The following is a 20,228-nucleotide window of genomic DNA, read 5'->3' as shown; positions in this document are numbered from 1 at the left end:
TCAGCTCACTGCAAGCTCCGCCTCCTGGGTTTACGCCATTCTCCTGCCTCAGCCTCCCGAGTAGCGGGGACTACAGGCACCCGCCACCTCACCTGGCTAGTTTTTTTGTATTTTTTAGTAGAGATGGGGTTTCACCGGGTTAGCCAGGATGGTCTCAATCTCCTGACCTCGTGATCCGCCCGTCTCGGCATCCCGAAGTGCTGGGATTACAGGCTTGAGCCACCGCGCCCGGCCAAAAAGGGGAATTTTTCTAGCCAGAATGATTACACTGATAACCCAGGATATGTCAGCTGTTCAAGGCTCTGGTCCCCAGACCCAGGGGAGCCTAGACTCACAGGCAAAGCTTTCTTCAAATCCAGGCTCCGGCAGTCCTGCCCAAACCAATCTGCCCAAGTCAGAATCTCCAGGGCTAACGCCCAGGAAATGGCTTTTAGTAAAAGTTCTCCAGATAATTCTCACTTAAAGATTTCCCCCAGTGGCTGAAAAAGTCCGATTTCTTATATTCTGTCCCTAGGACTCGGGAGGAAGGTAAGAGAGAATCATGTGGGAGGCAGGGAGAGATGTGTACAGTGACTCGGTCTGCGTGGAGACCATGGGACAGTGACAGCTGAACAAACCCTCACCAACACGCTCGTCCCGCGCCGGCCCAACTCTCCCCCAGCCTCCTGCAGGCGCACAGACTTCATCCGCTCCAGTTTACGCCTGCGGGTGGCATCCGACTCGCGGCCGACGTCCCGGGGCCCCGTGCCCTGCCGGGCATGGGTCAGCAGCATGGCGGCCAACTCACTGTCCACGTCCGCCAGCTTCTGCGCTTGCACCACGTGTTTTCCTGAGAAAGGGTCAGAGGGGGAGTCGGGTGGACGTGCAGTGTCTGCCTTCCAGGAGCAGACATGGGGCAGGCCTCCCAGGACCACCTGTCCAGGGAGGGAGCTCAAGAGCGCAACTCATGCTTTTTGTAGCTCCAATCTGCAGAGTTCTGAGATCCAGATAAAGATGATAACTTTATACCCTGGTTTCCACAGCATTCCCTTTTCTCAGCCTCCAAATTAAAAGCAGTTCTGACTGGTCCTTAGATCCAACGCTATCAACACACCACCAGGGGTTTTCCAGGGGAAGAAGGCCATGTTCTAGAAGCCCACGCTCTCGGGATCTTAAAGGGCTCACTAATGCCTTCACCCAGGGCTGCCAGCCTCAGTCCCTCAGATCAGGAATGGGGGTAAGCGGTTGTCCCCTTGGCAGGAGGTCTTCAGCTAGTAGGTGGTGAGGGATGAAGCTCAGAGCAGGCCTGGCCCCCAAGTTCCTGCTCTCAACTCCGCCTTGGCTGCCCCTGGACTGCCTGGCCCCCAGGACAGCCCGCCTCCTTTGGGGTGGCCCTACTCAAACCAGGGACATACAATGACTCATTTAGCAAAACCAACAGAAGCTGAACAGGGTCAAGCCCTGGCAGGCAAAGGCTCAGCCACTACTGGATGGGCCAGGCTCTTCCTTCTGACACAGAGCCGGAGCTTAGGGTGTCGGGTGGGACGGTGCTAGGTGACCATGTGGCCATGCCACAGGCTGACACATGAGACTCCCAGACAATCGCTCAGCCCGGCACAGGCAGGGCAGCTGAGGGGCGCCCCAGCTTAGGGCCTGGGTCCTTCCTCACTCTCTGGCACCAGCAGAAACTTCCCACAGGAAACCAATGCCAGCCTGAGCTCTCCCCGCCTGGTTCCACTTGTATGGGGCGTCGGCACCCCCTGCAGAAGCCTCCACACGGTGGGCAGCAATGTGACCCCCAACTCCTCACAAGGAAACAGGTGCCACTGTTAGGTCCCCCACCACCATTCAATTTTAAAGGCGGTGAACTGCTTTGCAGATGCCCCGAGTGGCTCTCAGGCATAGGCTCGGTCTGAGCTACCTGCAGCCACAGCCGTGAGTGTAGGGACCTGGGGCCTGGGCAGGTGGGGGTTTATCATGAGCTCAAGTTTTCACATTGCATCACCCCAACAAATACCTCTCGTGGTCCCAGTGAAACAAGAAATGAAGTTACAGAGTGACCATGAGACTGCACTTGGGGTGAGGCACGAAGCACTGAGAACCTTCTTAAAACTTCGTGCAACTTGCTAATTGCAGAACCTTGCCCCATGGGTGAGACATGTGCTTTTAAGGAATACCTCCTATGCCAGTTTTAAGCAAAACAGGGTCTGGAGGATCACTGACCTCAGGGCCTCTGATCGTCTCAGCAAGTCCTGGGTTCCTGCACCCTGACAGCTGAGCCCTTGACCTGCTGCTACTGGAGGCAGGGTTTTATCAATAACCTCAGCTGGGCTCCTAGAGCTCAGGGACTTCTCTCTATGGAGCTGCTTCTCCATCATACTCTAGGTGGTCTGCAGGACCAGCTGAGGATGAAGGGCACTGACCCCAGGGCAGGGAATCCAGATTCTAAGCCAAGTTCACCCCTTAGCCATGGCACTGGCCAAGTCACTTGACCTCTCTTCGTCTCAGTTTCTTCAAAATTACAATGAGGAAGCTGGCCCAGAACACTCTACCCTGCCTGGATCATCAATCTCTCTGAGCCCCTCATGTCTGCTCCCAGGGAGAACGTACAAGTTTACCCAGAGTTCCTGGGAGCACTGCAGGATAGAACTCAAGGGCCCCTCCCACCTCTAACAAGCCACAGTTCCAAGGCCCAGCAACACACAAAAGCGCACGGCAGCTATGAATTCACACAAGATGATCTGCAACCTCTGGAAAAAATGCTCCTTAAAGAGCACTTCCCACTTGTAATTCAAATGACAAGTACTTTATATTCAGGTCTGTGAGGCCTTAAATTTTAAGGGGAGAGAAAAACTTCAGAGCCTCCCTGCTGTGAAACACATTTTCAGCTAACCCAGCTCTTTCTCTCTCAAAACGAGGTCTTTCCCAAACTCCATAATTGGCTTCTCTCTTCTGTTCACACCATGGGGGACCTCAGCTTGTTTTGAAAATCAGTCTATGTTCACCCTGACCTTCTCTCCATTTCTCCTTCCCTTGCAGATGAGCTGCCAACCAGACACAAATGCCCCTGGCAGGGTTCCCACTTCTCCAAACAGCACAGTCGCCTGCAGAGCCCAGCCTACAGCACCAGGGTGTGATCAGTGTGGTGGCTCGGTGCGGCCTGCAGGTCCACAGGGACATCCAGCCAGGGCACCAAGCTGCACATGGACAGCGCGGTCTTGCCCTAGACGCAGAGGTGCGTTAAGAGCATCATGAATGGTGCACATGCACAGGCGCGCGCGTGCACGCGCACACACACACAGCTTTCCACCTCTCACACGCCACTCACACCCACCTGCACATGGACAGCACAATGCCATCCTAGATGCAGAGGGGCACTGACAGCACCACGAATGGTGCACACGCACACACACACAAACACACACACACAGTCTTCCACCTCTCAGCCACCACTCATGACCCACCTGCACATGGGCCCAACAGTGTCAACTCACGCCTTGAGCTTCCACTTGTGAGGAGGCTGCCTCCAGAGAAGCGGCTGGCTCCATCATTTGAGATGACCCGAGATCTGGACGGTGGCAATGTGCTACAACCTCTCACTTTCTGTTCACACAGGTGACCTAAATGAAAAACAGCCCAACATAAGCCACTAACCCCAAATGAGAATCTGATGAAACAGATCAACCCACCACACAAGCAGTTCTGGCTTTCAAATGGCCCATCTGCACCCTGGCATGCTAAGGCCCCACCGCCTCTGTTTTGAATGTTTTGCAATTGAGAGACAGGTGGGAGCACGTTCTGCTGTGAACTTTCAGCTGGGTCTTCATTCTCCTGCCGTGTCAGCAACAGCCTCCGTTTCCTGGTGATGAATAAAAGTGTGTGGCACTCACAGTTTGCTGCACATGGATCCTTACTTCTGGATCTCTGGGTTGCAAGGTGGGCTGCCTCACAAACTGTCACCTCGGCCTCTTGATGGCCACATTGTTCAAGGAGAGTCCTGTGTACATTTACACGTGCAAATGTCTGACTCCACACACACCCAGGGTGAAAGAGCCCCCACAAACTGCAGCCTTCACCAGAGCTGTGTTTGTAACAGAAGCCTTTGGCGAGCAAGCAGTGTGGCCTCGGGACAAGCGTGTCTTGTGGCTGGCGGGTGTGGCGCCCTGCGAACTTGCAAACCTGAGTATCCTAGGGAAAGCCGTGCTTGCCCACGGCACACTCTCCTGTGAGGATGGGACCCACAACCTCAGTGTGGCCTTTACCTCCCCAAGGGGTGAGGCAGAGCACCGCCAACGAAGCTGTGTCCCAAAATGAAGCACCCAGGGTGCGCGCAAAATGCTTGTGTCATCAATCTCAATTCCAACGAGGCAGTGTTGAGTGTCCTCGGGCCTGGGATGTCCTCACCATTTTCCTAGGAGCTGTTAAAAGCGGGAACCCCTTCCCCGGGCTGCCTGCCTCTCTGCATCCTTTCGCTTCTGCCTACCCTCAGCCCCAGGGGAGGGAGGGGCTTCCACACTGGCCAGGTCCCTCCTCAGCCTTGGCAGATCCACCTGCTGCGTCAGGTTCCCTCCCCTCTTGCCCGTCAGGAGCTGCTGTTTCCAAGGACAAGCCCAGTGCTGGGAGCATGCCCACGCGCAGGCACCTGCAGAGGTGCCTCCGTCCAACCCAGGTTCTCCCAGTGACAAAACTGAAGCTGAGGGAGGTGTCTCTCTAGAATGGTTCTGAGCTGAGGCTGGAAAGGGAGCGCCCGTCCTCCCAAGGGAGCCAGGCAGGTCTCCGAGCTGCTCTACCCGAGTCCAGCCCCTCCACACCCCAGCGAACAGCACTTGGATTCTGGAAAGGATCCAAAAGCCAGATCCTGAATCGCAGATGGTGACACCAAACACACTGGCGGGACAGCAAACCAGCCCCCAAAAAGGGCTGTTGAGGGCAAAGGCCCCGATGTGGTGGTGGAGAGAGGTTAGATTTAGAAATCACAGACAGCCTGGAGTCAATCTCTAGAAAACTTCTAGAAGAGCTTCACTTCACAGATGGATGGAAAGCTGGCGACACAGCAGCAAACAGTCCCTGCTGCCCTCAAAGAACTCACATTCTCCCAATTCTTAAGTTCCTTTGGTCATCTTGAGTTCTCTCTCTGGATCTCAGTCCAAGCCGGGCTGGCCTTCTGGCCTTTCTGCCACCTCCTGTAGGCTGGAGATGTTCTTGGTCATCTGTCCCTGCTTCAGTCTTCATAAGTTCTTTCAAAACTGAAGCTCCGAAAGCAACTGTGGCAAAGGCACTGGCGCGTTGGCAGCCTCCTCCCATCTGTGCACGAGCACAAATGCAGAATTCCCCGGCTCAGCGTCATCCCTGGAGGCAGCTTGAAAGCTCACTGGGCAGCAAATGTGGGGTCAAGCTGCCTGCTCAACTGTGCTGAGAATTCAGCTCTCAAGGCCAGGTTCTGATGGCCACGCTCACAGCCATCACCACGAAGGATGGGAAGGCTGACTGCCTCCTCCCACGCCCCAGCTGGCAACCAGAAAGGCCAGTGGCGCACTTACCCAGCCATCTCTTTCCAGGAGAATTTCATTCTTTCCGATGTCCCACTAGCTGACATCCCCTGCCTCCTGTTCTTTCTCCTTGACCCCAACGTCGGCACCGTGCTGTGCAGCAGGACAGCCGTGCTGACCTCCCCCTAGGCCCAGGTCCCTGCTACATCCCCACAAAGATGCAGCCTCCACTTCCCCCGCAGGCCCTGCACTGTGCTTCCACCTTTGTGCTACCAACTGACTCCCGGCACCTACAGCGTCCACTCAGTCCTCACTCCAAGTTGGCTTCCTGAGAACGAGCACCTAGAACAAGGGCCATTTCGGTCTTCTCCCTGTTGCTCTTAGACCCTCCCTCCTGTGTTAGCCTGCCATGGTCACCTCTGCTCCCACAAGCTTCGCAGAGGTCTCCAGCTTCCCCTCAAGTTAAAGCCCATCCCCTCCCGGTGGAGGCTGCAGAGCCTCTGCCCAAACACCCTCCTCTCGCCTGCCAGGAATCCGTTTTTGGCCCTAACAACTCGCGGTCACAGGATCAAGATCCCCATCCCCAAGAAAGGAACCCAGATCGGCGCTCCTTCACATGAACAGATGTTCATGCCCCATAGGCTGTACCTCCTGAAGCCCAAGGAGAACAGGGCTCCAGATGAGAAGGGCGCTCAGGCTTCTTATCAACGCTTTCATCAATCTCTGCACCACAGCGCCAGGTTCAAGGGCCAATACTACCACAAAGAAGCCACGATCGGGGTCCTCAAAGACCTCCCAGATTCATGTGGGAAAACGGCAGACAAACAAGCAGGCTGGGGCAGGGAAAGGAGAGCAGCCTGAACCAGCCCAGCATGCCTGTGCCAGGGCCAGAGCTGGGGTCACCAGCGGCACTGATGCTCACGCTCCGGGCCACGCTGCCCTCCACATGACGGGGAGAAAGTGCCACTGATGCTCACGCTCCGGGCCACACTGCCCTCCACATGATAGGAAGAAAGTGCCACTGATGTTCACGCTCCGGGCCACGCTACCCTCCACATGATGGGGAAAAAGTTCCACGGGCCCCAAAGCCTCAGTTTCCCACTCACAAGCTCAGCGTTGTCCCGGCTTCTTGCTGCATGTATGTGTCTTCCCATGGGACTTCATGGCAGGGGCAGCAGCTCATGGGCTGGCGGTCTGGCAAGCTCTCTGTCACATCCTGAGGACCTGCTCCAAGAAGGAGGGGCCTCCCCAGCACCTCTGTTCACTGTGGGCTGCAGTGGGTTCACCCCACACCAGGGGCAGCCCAGAAGGCTCCACAGCTTTCTCGACCACCTTCATCTGCTAGCGAGTGGTTCCCTGAATGGCAGACGAGAAGGCCTCTGGTCCACCCACATCTGACTGCAGAGGGCACTGGGCTATTTTAAGCCTGAACTATGCACCACCCCGAGAAGTACTAAGAGATCAAGGAAAGTGTTACAAGGCCGAGCTGGGTCCAGACAGCTCCCGGGGCAGGCGATCAGTATTCTTGGAGCTCGGGCTCGCAGGACACCTAATGATGACAATGGCTGCAGCGGGTGGGACCAGCAGGACACGGAACCCTGCTGGGCTTCATGAGCATTTCCTCTGACTATATTTATACTTAGAGCACATGGGAAAATAAACCAGGTAAACTGAATTTACACTTGCACGCTCACTCAAGAAGGGTACAAGCGGCAAAGGCACTGCATTTCATCAGGGCACAACTTGGATATCAGATTCGTGCAGGCTTTCTTCCCTTTCCATGAGACAGGTTACGCCTGCACCAACACATCTGCTACAAGGGCAGGAATTCCCTGCAAACATACAGGGCTCCCGATGCAGCCCTGCAGCTGGAGCAAAGCCCACCACTGCCAACCGTGTGACCCCACAGCCTGGCCGTCTGTCAGAGTCCATCACCACCCAGTTCTCCTAGGATATCCCATGAGAACACAGATGCTTGGCCTGTGAGGCCATCTGTCCAGACGCCGGCCTCCCCCAGGAAGGGCCACAGAACACAAGTAACACCCACGCTCCTAGCCGAAGCCCTGTCCTACTCCACAACCAAGATCACTGGGATCAAAAAAAGCAATCTGATGCTTGCAGTCCCTGGATGACAAAAGCTGACCGAAAGACAGTGCGAAACAGGCTGCCAAGGAAGTCAGCAGGCCTGCGTGGAGCAGCCACCAAGCACGAAGGCAGTCCTCTCCCCGTCATCAGAGTCCCAGGGCCCTGGGTCCAGCTGGCAGACGCCCGTGTCCCCAGCCATGGCACAGGCTTCCTTGCACGGCCTCAGACAGGAACACGCACTGTGAACGTAGCCGGCCCAGAGCAGAATCCAGGCTGAGGCCGAGGCTCAGGCTCCATCCCGCTCAGTCACCCTGCGGGCTTCCACGGCCGGCACCCACGCTGCTGGCAGAGAGAAGCCTACTGTACCACAGAATAGGCAGTTTTATGAAGAAAGAAAAGCCGTAACACTTTTTTTCCCCAAAAAATGCAGAACTGACGGAGGAGAGCCAGGCTCGCTGCACTGATGTGCAGAGTGCTGAGGGTGGCATTTGTCCTTTGTGAAGACCTCTCCCTCTCCCGTAGGCGCTGGAGTCTCCCGGGCTGGCTATCTCAGCCTTCCCTTCCCATGAGCTTATCTCTCTCTTGCAGGCAAAGTATGAAAATGACAATTGGAGATAACATATAATGGAGGCAATCTTTCTTCTGAAGATAAGATTTTAAAACCTGGAGTCACTGCACATTTGTGAGCTGGAGAATTAAATGTAAAAACAACCAGCGTGGTCTCAGAGCAGAACACTCCTTGCAACTCCCTTAGTTGCATGGGCCTTTGAATAATGCCTGCTCCTCACGTGTGGCTCATTTATTTCTCCAGAACCTAATTGAGTTTTGCTGTGTCCATATTGTCTATTTTCCAGGCCACCTCGGATCTACATGCATAAACAGGCAGGCAGAGCCTCCAAGCCGACTTAACAGCTGTGCACTCGAGCCCCTCCGCCGGGCCCCCAGCCTGTGTGCTGCCAGTGCCAGGTGGATGTGGCCCATGGGGCTCTGGGGTTTACAATCAGGCTGGGTTCTGAGGAGTGGAAAATTCCCTAATAAAAAAGCAGAGACGTCTGAATCTCATGCAGACAGACACAGCTGCGGAAACACCACACAGCTTAGTTTTGTTGTGCTTTCAATTCTGCCTTGAAAGATCCCAAACGTTCCAGAGGACCCTCGGGAGGTTCAGTGAGCTTGTCACCGGCCCTACAGGGTCCCACATCGGTCCTCTGGCCTGAGGTGCACACAGGCAGGCACCCAGCCTTGTGTCCCTCGACGTCCCATCAGCAGCCCCTGTCCCAGCAGAGGCCTCAGTCAAAGCCCCTGGAACGTCTCAGGGGGGACCCTCCTGAGCCACCCAACCCACGTGTCCCACCCGCCATAGTCCTGGACATGGAGTGAAGTCCAGGGCTTTGCTCAGTCCCTCTAACGAGCAATCGTGGGGCACCATTCTCTATCAAGTCATGGTGCTGGGCCGAGAAGAAGTGCGCCTCTCCATTCGCCTCCTCCCGGCCTCTCCATTCTCCTCCTCCCGGCCTCTCCATTCTCCTCCTCCCGGCCTCTCCATTCTCCTCCTCCCGGGCTGCAGGGAAGTTAGGAACATTTTTCTTGTCTGTCCTCCATCATGAGACACAGGAAGTCTCTCCCGGAACCCGATCACTGTATTTGAGGACTGTCCTGGAGATCCTCCAGGGATGGCACCAAACAACAAAATGCAGGAGAGCCCGATGACTAATGACCTCTAACCCCGATGAGAAATTCAGAATGCAAACAACTGGTTCCAGGACAGACTCAGCAGCTAAGGACACAGGCTCCATGGCCAAGCTGGTGAGAATTCTGCCGGTTTCTTCCCGGGCCCGTGAGGCCCATGATGTGGCCCCTGCCCGAGGGAGCCCACACTCTACCAGAGGGGTTGGCGGCCGCTGGAGAAACGGTACAAGGCTGGGGACTCTTACCCACGTTGGCCAAGGTCAGGTGCAGCCGGCCTTTCACCACCGAGTGGACACCGATGGGCTTGACGCGGCCAAACCCCAGCATGTCTCCACTCACCACCATGGTGTCCTGCTCGTATTCGGTTGCCACAACCTCAAGCTCATGGGAGGCCTGCACAGCTGGCCGGCCTTGGCGGAGGAGATGCTGCAGAGGAGAAAAGCGCGCTCAGAGGCTGGAGCCGGCCCTGAGGACTGGAAACCCACCAGGAAAAGCCACTGTGGGCGGGAGGGAGTGTGCACAGCAGGACAAGACCCTGCACCACATTGGGGGGTGAGGGGGCGGCGAGAAAGGGGCCAACGTCTTAAAGCAAGAGTCCTTATTACTGGGGTCTTTTTCACAAAGTCTTAAGTGAAGTATGACTGGATTTACCCACTGAATAAACACCACTGGGCCCTGTGAAGGCATAAGTGGGTCTGGCAGCTGCCCTGGAGGACCCTCCCCTCCACAGGAACCAAGAGCAGGAAAGAGGGCAGTCAAGCAACACAAAGGACTGTGAGCCAAGCGTGTCTGGGACAGCGAGGAATCCAGGACGGAAACCTGAACCAGACTCCAGGAGGAAGACAAGCCATGCACAGAGAGGGCAGGGGAGGCACAGAAGGCCGGGGAGGCAGGCAGGCCAAAGGCACAGGGCACAGGGTATGGCGCCTTCCCCATCTCCCTGGGCCAGGGAGCATGGCTGGGGTAGGGGCCTATGGGGCCCAGGGAGGGACCGTGGGGCATGAGGGGCCCACCGGGAGCCCTGGGCTGGGGTTTGGCCCGGATCTGCATGCCAGGCCAAGGTTGCTCAGGGCAAGGTGGGAGCAGGAAGCCTCAGACCCAGCAGTGCCTCAGCAGGACTTTCCTGACCATGGGCTCCTCTGCTGATCAGATTCGACGGCTCAGTACTCTGCCTGAACACCAATGCTGTGAGGCGTGTGGAGGATGACAACGGCCTCACAGCTGCACCCCAGGCATGGCCGGGACACTCTTCCCCATGTGCCGTCTCTGCTCTGGTGCTTCCTCTCACATAAGCAGCAGTGTGGGAGCAGATGAGGTTCTGGATTTTGTAATTCTCCAATTTCTACAGCAACAAAAGTATCTGTCTCTGGGAGTGAGACGCTAGACCTGACCCTTCCCTTGTGGGTCTGGGGTCTTCTGGTCCCACAGACCCTGCTCGCTTTGCCACATTCGTCTACACTGCATACGATCACTGCATAGACATCAATGATTCTGGAAACTCAGTCACTGGGAGACTGAGCAGATACGAGAAGTCTCCTCTGGAGAACAGTCAACAAATATAAGAAACCATGTCAGTCTCTCCAGGAGGCAAGGAAACGCAAATGGAAACAAGGCACCATTTTCCTCCCAAATCATTATCGAAATGGCCAATGATGCCCTGTGAAGCCAAGGGCATGGGACGCAGTGCCCTCTGTCTTCAGGAAGTGCACATCTGGCTCTGCACACCTGCGACCCTCATGTTGGCGCCGTCAGAATTCTACTTCCGGGAACGTGTCACTGGGGAGAAGAGGATGGTAAAGAGCACAAGCTCCAGAGACAGAATGAGGCTAAGACTCCGTCCTGATTATCACCAGTCTGGTCCTGGGCCTCTGTTTTCTCCACCAGAAACAAGGATAAAAACAGAACTGCCCCAGGGCTAGGCTGGCGGTCACACTGAAGGCAGCACAGGAGCTGTCTGTCCCTGGAGGAAACTCTTCTCATCACCGTAGCAACGTGTTACGGCCAGCATCCCCAGGAAATCAGCTAAAGATGGGGGTAACATTGAGCTTCAAGAAGTCCACAGCAGTGATTAGCAGAAGGAAAAGCCACTGTAGCGACCCGCAACAGGAAAAGCTCAAACAAGATGAAAGCTGGCCCCGCCTGCAGAAAGTAAGTCCACCAAAGGCTAACCAGAGCATCCTAACTCTCCCGGGATCTGGAGTCAAGAGGATTCTCTCTGATCATCTCAGTTTTCATGTTTTCTACCTAAGTTTTAAAGTTACAAGATTCTATTTTAGAAAAGTGAAGCTTTATATGTAATTGATTCAAGTCTATGTCAACATGTGTGATGGCACTTTTTTAAGGGGCTCTTTGTGTAGGAGGAGATCCAATGGCTTCCGTCTCCATGTGGGACAGCAAAGAGGGGGCACAAGGTTCGGCTGGGCATGACGGGGGAGCCACTGCCGCCCCACACGTGCCCAGCGAGGCCCGGCTCTGCCTCCCACACCACCTGCCTCCTTCACTCCTGCCCAACATGCAGCGCCTGCTGGGGTTGAGGCCTGTGCCAGAGATGCGGTGTCAACACCCAGTCCTGCCTTGGGGACATCAAAGCCAGCATGGGAGACAGACAAGCAAGGGCCACGATGACCCTGTGGGGCCCATGCCATGACCCTGACAGGAATAGAGGCCCAGGGTGAGGCATGAGAAGAGCAGCCAAGCCCTGCGGAGTCCCTGCCACCTGCAGACCCCACCCTGAACGTTCTGTGCACTGCCCACCACCCTGGGGGCATCCCCCTCCTCCAGAAGTCACAGGGAGGGGGATGAAGCCTGGATCAGTCAGTCAGACACAGCGAGCCAAGAGCAGACCAGAGGAAGAGCAGCTGGAAAAACTCCCAGACCCCCACATCCCCCCAGCCCGACAGCACAGTGCGGCTGAAGAAGCAGAGGAGTCATGCTTCTCAGGGGTCAGCAACTGCTGGAGAGGATGAGGCTATAAGACAGGAAGCTCTGGGGGTTCAGCAGTGTCAGGAATCCAGGGCGAAAGCAGCTATGTGGCACTCAAGAAAAGCGGGGAAATCTCAGAGACTCAGGGCCTGGAAAAATGATGCCACATCCTCTCCCAGCTCCGCCCCATGGCCTGAGAGGAGAAGTCTCAGGACACCATGGAAGTGTGTGAAACTGGCTCCAAGCCTTGGCCCAAGAGTTGCTATAGGGTCCCCTTCATACAATGGAGAAGGCTTGGGAAGAATCCCAGGGAGGACGAGTAAAAGAATCCATGGATTAAGGTTTCAGTATACAAGGAGAATGGAAAACGACAATTAGTAAAAGAGATTCTAATTTTCCTTAGAATGAGAAAAGCACGACGCATGTCACTGACCTTAGGGATCAGGTCACACTGCACGCCCCAGTCATTCACATATCCATTCATTCATCCTCAACCCACCTCGGATGCACCTGCCCTCACCACATTCACCACGTGGAAGGAGATGAAGTGACACTGCCTGGTAGGTCAGTTTGCAGGAGAAATAGATAACTGAGTTTGATCTTAAGAGCTTCCTGAGCAAACAACTAGCATTACAGAATTCAGACAGTGAAAAATCTTTTCCTTTCAAGAAACAGAGAATGCAGCACTATTTTTTAATTTGTGAACAAAGAAGGCCAACCAAGTCCTGCACAGGACAGCGCCCACTCCTTCCAAGCAGACAGACGCTGGAAGTGTGACTTGTCCCGTGAGGGACGCAGCACCCACTGTGCCTGTCCTTCAGGAGAGCCGCTACCTTCATCTGGACGGCGGCAGATCCGATGAGCAGCAGGGAGTCTCCGTCCCAGACGTCGATCTGCAGGGTCTGCACGGCGAGGTAGCGGGTGAAGCAGCGCCGCTCACCTGGCTTCAGGAACCCAGGGCCCACCATGTACCTCAGCTGGAAGCCAGGAGACCCTGTCAAAGAGGCCCCAAAGGAGGCCAAAAGTAATTGGAGTCATTCATCATCTTTATACTTGGAAGAGATTTCGGCTCTGGTCATGATTACTAATTTCTGCTTCTGCCATAGCTACAGTTAATAAACACATTAATCAAAAACATCATAAAATATCCAAATTAACAGAATGAAGAGTCATGTTCAGAAGAACTACATTTCTTTCCCATAGAAACAATCAACTCTTCCCAAAATAAGATTTATGGTTTCACCAAGTCCTTGTAATAGCCTATGATGGATGGGAACAAATGTCCTTATGAGGCTGGCTGGGGAGTTTATTATTCTGGGCACGCAGAATTTAAGAAAAAATGTAGTCTACATCTGCTGTCAAAACTGGCATGTTCACACACAGAGCTCAAACCGACATCAGGCTTAGAAATAATGCGTGGGACAGCCAGCAGCCCCTCTCCTGGCCCTAAAGCAGGACTGCACCTGCCCCATGGGTATCCTGGGCTCCTCCCATGGGGTATGCCCTGGTCATCAGGCTAAGAGATGGGAACTGGACTGCGGCCCCTGCCTCCATCTTCTTGAAGTGGCATTATCATTAATTCTAAATTGACAAAAATGCCATTGGAACCATCTTTAGCTAAAGTTCGAGGAACAGTAATGCTGGGAAGAATTTCAAAATAACATTATTTCTCTTTCTATCAATAACGGCGACAACATTCCCACAGCCCCCAGTGAGCAGAGGAAGGAAAGAATGTTTACTCAGCACCTCCAGTGCCAGGCCCCAAGCCAGGCTGAAACTTGGCCACAGGTCCTCTCCACCCAGGCTCCAGCTACCTCAAGCCCCACAGGATGACCACAGACCACATCCCATCTGCATTTCTCAAGAGCAGAGGACAAGGAGTGAGCGCAATGTGTCAGGACAGGGGACTGAGGGGGAGTGAAAAGTGCAGGGCGCAGGGTAGGCCCCGAGGAGGTGGAGCAAGGACCCACTGCTCAGGCCCGGCACTGGCCACAGCAGGAGCTCATGGGGGCATCTTGAGGCAGAAAGGCAAGCAAGGAATCTGGACGAAGACCAAGGAGAAGATGGCGATTAACATCACCCAAGGGCAGGCACGTCCCCAGCGTGGCACCTCAGAGGTGATCAGCCACACAGCCCCCACCCCTGCCCTGGCCCCACCTATCCTGGACTGTGGCATCTAGTGAGAGATCAGGACACACCCATGCACAGATGGGAGCCTGGTGGCACTTCTCGCAGGGGCAGCAGGCCCTGGAACAAAGACCCATGAGCACCAAAGCCTGGGTCAGGGCACGACCTGCACTGACCTGGGCTACAGAGGAAGGAGTTGCCCAAGCCCTCCCTCCATACTGGCCACGCCTTTGCAGGCCAACTCGCCAGTGATACCCTGGGTACGCTGCACCCTACCTCAGCCTCTCCCATGCCACAGACCTTCCTAGAGCTCTAGGCGCTCAACCCAGCGGGACCCTCTGTTTTGTCTCCCGGGGAGCTCCTTCCAACGCCCTGCTGGGCCGGCCCCCGCTCCATCACCACTATACCCCAGCACTGCCAGGGCCTTTCAATGCTACCATTAATTCACTCACTCAGCAAATAAATGACTGCGCCCCCGCCACGCGGGAGGTCCTGCACAGGGTAGTGCTGGGAGAACTGGACAACCAGGGCCCCACCCTTAAGGAGCTCAGCGTCTCAAGGACAGAGACACTGATCCCAGAGCTGACAGCATGCTGAGAGCTCTTGGAGAGGGCGGCAGGGGGCGGCGCATGCTAGGCACGGGGCCATCCTGGTCTGGGCTCCTCTGACCAGCCTCCCAACTCTCCCCACCGCAGCCTCAGACCTTTCCCCTCCCTGTCCAGCTGGGACAAGAGGCTCCTCTGTGGCTACCCCTGAGGTCCAAGCTCCCCACAGTCCACCCTATGTCATTTCCATCCCACTCAGAAGTAAAGGAAGCCGGCCCCCAACTGAACTAAGAAGACTACCGGGGCAGTGGCCCTGTCCTCCCCAAGCCCACCTCCTGCGCCCCCATCACAAACACCACGCCCCAGCCTGGACGGAATCCTCACTGCTTCTGGGGTTGAGGAAACAGAAAACATAGTAATGGTAGAAACTAACCACTCTCCATTCAAAGGCAGATCCAGGCAATGACGAATGAGTAACAATCTAGAAGACCAGAGTAGCCAACTCCCACGGTGGCAGGGATGCGGGGTGCAGGGATTCATCTTAACACAGCAGCCCAATGACAGAGAAAACAACTTTTCAAATGTATTTGGAACATTAATATAAACTAACCATATATTAGGCCACAAAAAACTACGCTCCATAAAGTAGAAATAATACAAATAATATTCTCCGAACATAATGCAATAAACTAGAAATTAATACACCAGCCTGGGCAACATAGCGAAACCCCATCTCTACAAAACACAAAAAAGTCGCCCAGGTATAGTGGTGCATGCCTGTAGTCCCAGTTACTCATGAGGCTGAGGCCCATCGCTTGAATACAGGACATGGAGGTTGCAGTGAGCTGAGATCACGCCACTGCACTCCAGCCTGGGCTACGGAGCAAGACCTAGTCTCAAAAAAGAAAAAACAACAACAAAAAAAGGTAAAATTTTTTAAGAAACAAATTTGCAAATAAATAACTTTCTGTCAAAGGGCAAACACAAACAAAAAAGATTTTCTGGAAACAGTAATAATAATGAAAACACTACTTATTAGTATCAACAATCATAAGGCGGTAATCACAGGAAAATTCATAGCCTTGAATCCTGTATATCCATACAAACAAAGAATTAAGATAAATGAATTAAGTAGCTCAAAAAAAAAAAAATAGGAAAATAGTAAAGTATACCAAAAATCAAGGAGAAATGAGAGGACAGTAAAGATAAACACACAATTTAATCAAATAGAAAACAAAACAATAGTAAAACCCATAGGACATAAACTTTAAAACTCTTCAGAAAGATGCACAGTGGAAATGAACACATGGAAAGGCAGTCTTGTCTGGGACCATCATCTCCTAGCTCTTGGGTGTAAATTCTCCCCATGTGATGGAATGCCCACAAGGATCCTAAAAAGTCCTTATGGAAAACTAAATAAGCAAGAATACCCAGGAAAACCCTGCAAGGAAGATCAACGTGGTGAAAGCTCAGTTGCTAGAAATTCAGGCAATGAAAGAGGCTCTGACTGAAGGCACAGTCCCAGTGACCACAGACACAGCCTAGTGCAGAGGACGCAAACCGCAGACCGAGGCCAAGCTCAGCAGAGAGATAAGAAATCATTTTTATGTTTTTAATGAATTATAAACAAAAAGAAGAAAATGTGACAGACAACACAAGCGGCCCAGGAAGCCTAAAATATTTACTAGCTGGCCCTTAACAGAAAACAGTTTGGGCCAAGTCTAATGGAACAAACTAGAAAATACAGAAATAACCCCAAATGCGTGAAGAATGTTGGTCCATGATGATGGTGGCTCTCAAGTCACCACAAAACAGACAGATTTTTATCAACAGGCATGGGGTCTGCAGGATACACATGAGAGACAAAAAAATAAAAAAATAAAATTTCTTAAAAAAAATTACCACTTTTTTTATTTTTGTGTTTATGTCTAAACATAAACAAGGCCGGGCGCAGTGGCTCAAGCCTATAATCCCAGCACTCTGGGAGGCCGAGACGGGCGGATCACAAGGTCAGGAGATCGAGACCATCCTGGCTAACATGGTGAAACCCCGTCTCTACTAAAAAAAAATACAAAAAACTAGCCGGGCGAGGTGGCGGGCGCCTGTAGTCCCAGCTACTCGGGAGGCTGAGGCAGGAGAATGGCGTAAACCTAGGAGGCAGAGCTTGCAGTGAGCTGAGATCCGGCCACTGCACTCCAGCCTGGGCGACAGAGCGAGACTCCGTCTCAAAATAAAAAAAAATTAAAAAAAAAAAACATAAACAAAATCTGCAAGTCCAAGAACATGAGCCTAAATCACTCTGTAAAGAGGGAGAGGAGAAAGCCTTTCTGTCTATGACTCAATAATTCAGAAGCAAGAAAAGACTGATACATTCGACTACATTTTAAAAAACCCTTTTACATAGCAAAGCCCACCATAAGCAAAGTAAAAAGACAAATGAAAAGTAGGAAAACACATTTGCAATTATTACTGTATCACGAGGGTTCTTCTCCCTAATAAGAGCTCCCCAGAGCAGAAAACGAAATAGACTAAAACCATGATAGAATAATGGAAAAAGATATGAATAGAAGTTTGCAGATAAAGACAAATATAAAAGATACTCAACTTGACTCATCATAAAAGAAATGCAAATTAAAACTGCACTAAGGGCCAGGCGTGGTGGCTCACACCTGCAATCCCAGCACTTTAGGAGGCCAAGGCGGGCTAGCACTTTGGGAGGCCAAGGTGGGCGGATCATGAGGTCAGAAGTTCAAGACCAGCCTGGCCAACATAGCGAAACCCCATTTCTACTAAAAATACAAAAATTAGCTGGGCGTGGTGGCTCATGCCTGTAATCCCAGCTACTCAGGAGGCTGAGGCAGGAGAGTCACTTGAACCCAGGAGGTGGAGGTTGCAGTGTAACAAGACTGCGCCACTGCACTCCAGCTTGGGCAACAGAGTAAGACTTCATTTCAAACAAAACGAAACCAAAAAACTGCAATAAGATGGACTTCACATCTATGGGACTGTAAAGCTACCAGCCGTTAACACCCCATTGCGACGGGGAGCAAGAGGAAACCAGCAGCCCCTGGTATTGCCAGTGGAGCCCCGGGTGGCGGCACCCGGCAGAGGGTGCGGGGCAGTGTCTGTCAATACCAATGAAGCCTGTGATTCCATAATCCCCTTTCCAGAACCAGAAAGAACTGACTGCTGAGACAGCGAAATACTGGAAATGATGCAAATGTCTATTAAGGTGGTTGTGCTGCTGTTTACTCAGCACAACCACCCCACAAAGCATGATGCAGCTACCGTAGAAACGAGCACAGCTGACATCTGTGCAGCCCACAGAGCATGACGCAGCTACCGTAGAAACGGGCACAGGTGATGTCTGTGCAGCCAAACTTGGGCTATGACGTTAAATGAAAAAAGCAGGGAGCAGAAGAGTGTATTTGGTACGTTACCACTGAATTAGAAAACAGGGAAAATAAAATGTAAATGTTTGCTTATTTTTGAAAAAACAAATCAATAAAAACACTGGAAGGATCAGCCAGAAACGAAAAGTCTGGTTACTGTTAGGGGGCTGGGCAGGGGGTGGAGCCCGCAGGCATAAGGGAGGCAGGAGCCCTGAGCACACACTGGACTATGGTGTTCAACTTTCAACTATGTAAATATTCCAAAAAATTTAAATCAAAAAGGAAAGCAAACGTAAAATTGAAAACAAATTAAAACACATGAATCATACTGAATATCAAACTGGAGATAAGAATTATTTCGAGGACTTTTGGTCACACTAAACCAATTCTACACCCTCGGTGGGACAGAGCCCAAAAGGAACTGTGAAGAACCTGACTTCAGCAGGACACGCACTGTTGACATTAAGTCAACAGTTAACATCAGCAGTGTCATTGGGAAAATGCATTCTATACGTTATTAGGCAAAATAAATAAGTAAATACATGATGAGAAACCATGATTTTCCATGTAAGAGAGATACAAATAATATAAGGAAATTTATGCGAAAAATTCTAAATCTGACTTAGGAAGATCAACATGAACTCACGCGTTAACATTCCCCCAGCCTTTGTCGTTTTGGAGCACACATCTTTTTGGAGCACGTATCTGTAGTTCATCCCCTGTCAGTAGGGAAAGTTCTTTTTTAACAAAGAATGTGAGCTAATAAAGGCAGAGCAGACCAAATTCCCGACAAAAGGCTTTGAAGCAAGAAGACCCAGAATCAAGGCACCCCATATCCTTTTTCTTTTTTTTTTTTTTTTTTTTTTTTTTTTTTTTTTTTTTTTTTTTTTGAGACGGAGTGTTGCTCTATTGCCCAGGCTGGAGTGCAGTGGTGCGATCTCGGCTCACTGCAAACTCCGCCTCCAGGGTTCACGCCATTCTCCTGCCTCAGACTCCCAAGTAGCTGGGACTACAGGCACCCACCAAAACGCCCAGCTAATTTTTTTGTATTTTTAGTAGAGACGGGGTTTCACCGTGTTAGCCAGGATGGTCTCGATCTCCTGACCTTATGATCCACCTGCCTTGGCCTCCCAAAGTGCTGGGATTACAGGCATGAGCCACCACACCCGGCCAGCACCCCATATCCTGATCTCCGAAACATCATGCCCATTCAGACGGACCAGGCTCCACAAAGAAATGGGCCCTGGCTGGCAGCAGGGAGAACACAAGATAAGCCTGGAACCGGCACTGCTCCAGAAAGCAGGAGGCGCTCAAAGGCCAATCAGAGTGGGTGAAAGGCCAGAAGGGCTCCTGGAATAATAAAGAGTGCAATCCGGCGCATCGATGAAGATGCAGGAGGCCACAGCCACACTCCAAAGACAAAGGAAAACAGCCAGATACCTAACGCTGGGATCGCCACCACTGGGCTAACTATTCCACCGACTTCTCACTCTGAAAACCGGCAATTAAAGGGAAGGAATTAAACCTTTGTCTTTTTGGAGCACGTATCTGTAGTTCATCCCCTGTCAGTAGGGAAAGTTCTTTTTTAACAAAGAATGTGAGCTAATAAAGGCAGAGCAGACCAAATTCCCGACAAAAGGCTTTGAAGCAAGAAGACCCAGAATCAAGGCACCCCATATCCTTTTTCTTTTTTTTTCTTTTTCTTTTTTTTTTTTTTTTTTTTGAGACGGAGTGTTGCTCTATTGCCCAGGCTGGAGTGCAGTGGTGCGATCTCGGCTCACTGCAAACTCCGCCTCCAGGGTTCACGCCATTCTCCTGCCTCAGACTCCCAAGTAGCTGGGACTACAGGCACCCACCAAAACGCCCAGCTAATTTTTTTGTATTTTTAGTAGAGACGGGGTTTCACCGTGTTAGCCAGGATGGTCTCGATCTCCTGACCTTATGATCCACCTGCCTTGGCCTCCCAAAGTGCTGGGATTACAGGCATGAGCCACCACACC

General features: G+C 52.5%; 1 protein-coding gene across 3 annotated transcripts in view; it reads right to left on the bottom strand.

Moving 5' to 3' along the window:
* Window positions 1-20,228, bottom strand: part of NPHP4 (nephronophthisis 4) — a 131,724-nt gene that overhangs the window by 13,870 nt on the left and 97,626 nt on the right. For all 3 annotated transcript variants that reach the window (XM_011938285.1, XM_011938286.1, XM_011938287.1), the window contains 4 exons: window positions 12,998-13,158; window positions 9,488-9,668; window positions 3,474-3,599; window positions 624-829 (listed from right to left, as the gene is read on the bottom strand). In XM_011938285.1, the coding sequence (XP_011793675.1) occupies window positions 624-829; window positions 3,474-3,599; window positions 9,488-9,668; window positions 12,998-13,158 (674 nt within the window). The remainder of the gene's footprint in view (window positions 1-623; window positions 830-3,473; window positions 3,600-9,487; window positions 9,669-12,997; window positions 13,159-20,228) is intronic.

The sequence above is a fragment of the Colobus angolensis genome, unplaced genomic scaffold (assembly GCF_000951035.1).
Source record: "Colobus angolensis palliatus isolate OR3802 unplaced genomic scaffold, Cang.pa_1.0 Scaffold170, whole genome shotgun sequence".
Taxonomy (NCBI): Eukaryota; Metazoa; Chordata; class Mammalia; order Primates; family Cercopithecidae; genus Colobus; species Colobus angolensis.
Note: the sequence above shows the minus strand (reverse complement) of the source record. Positions and strands in the feature narration are given on the sequence as shown.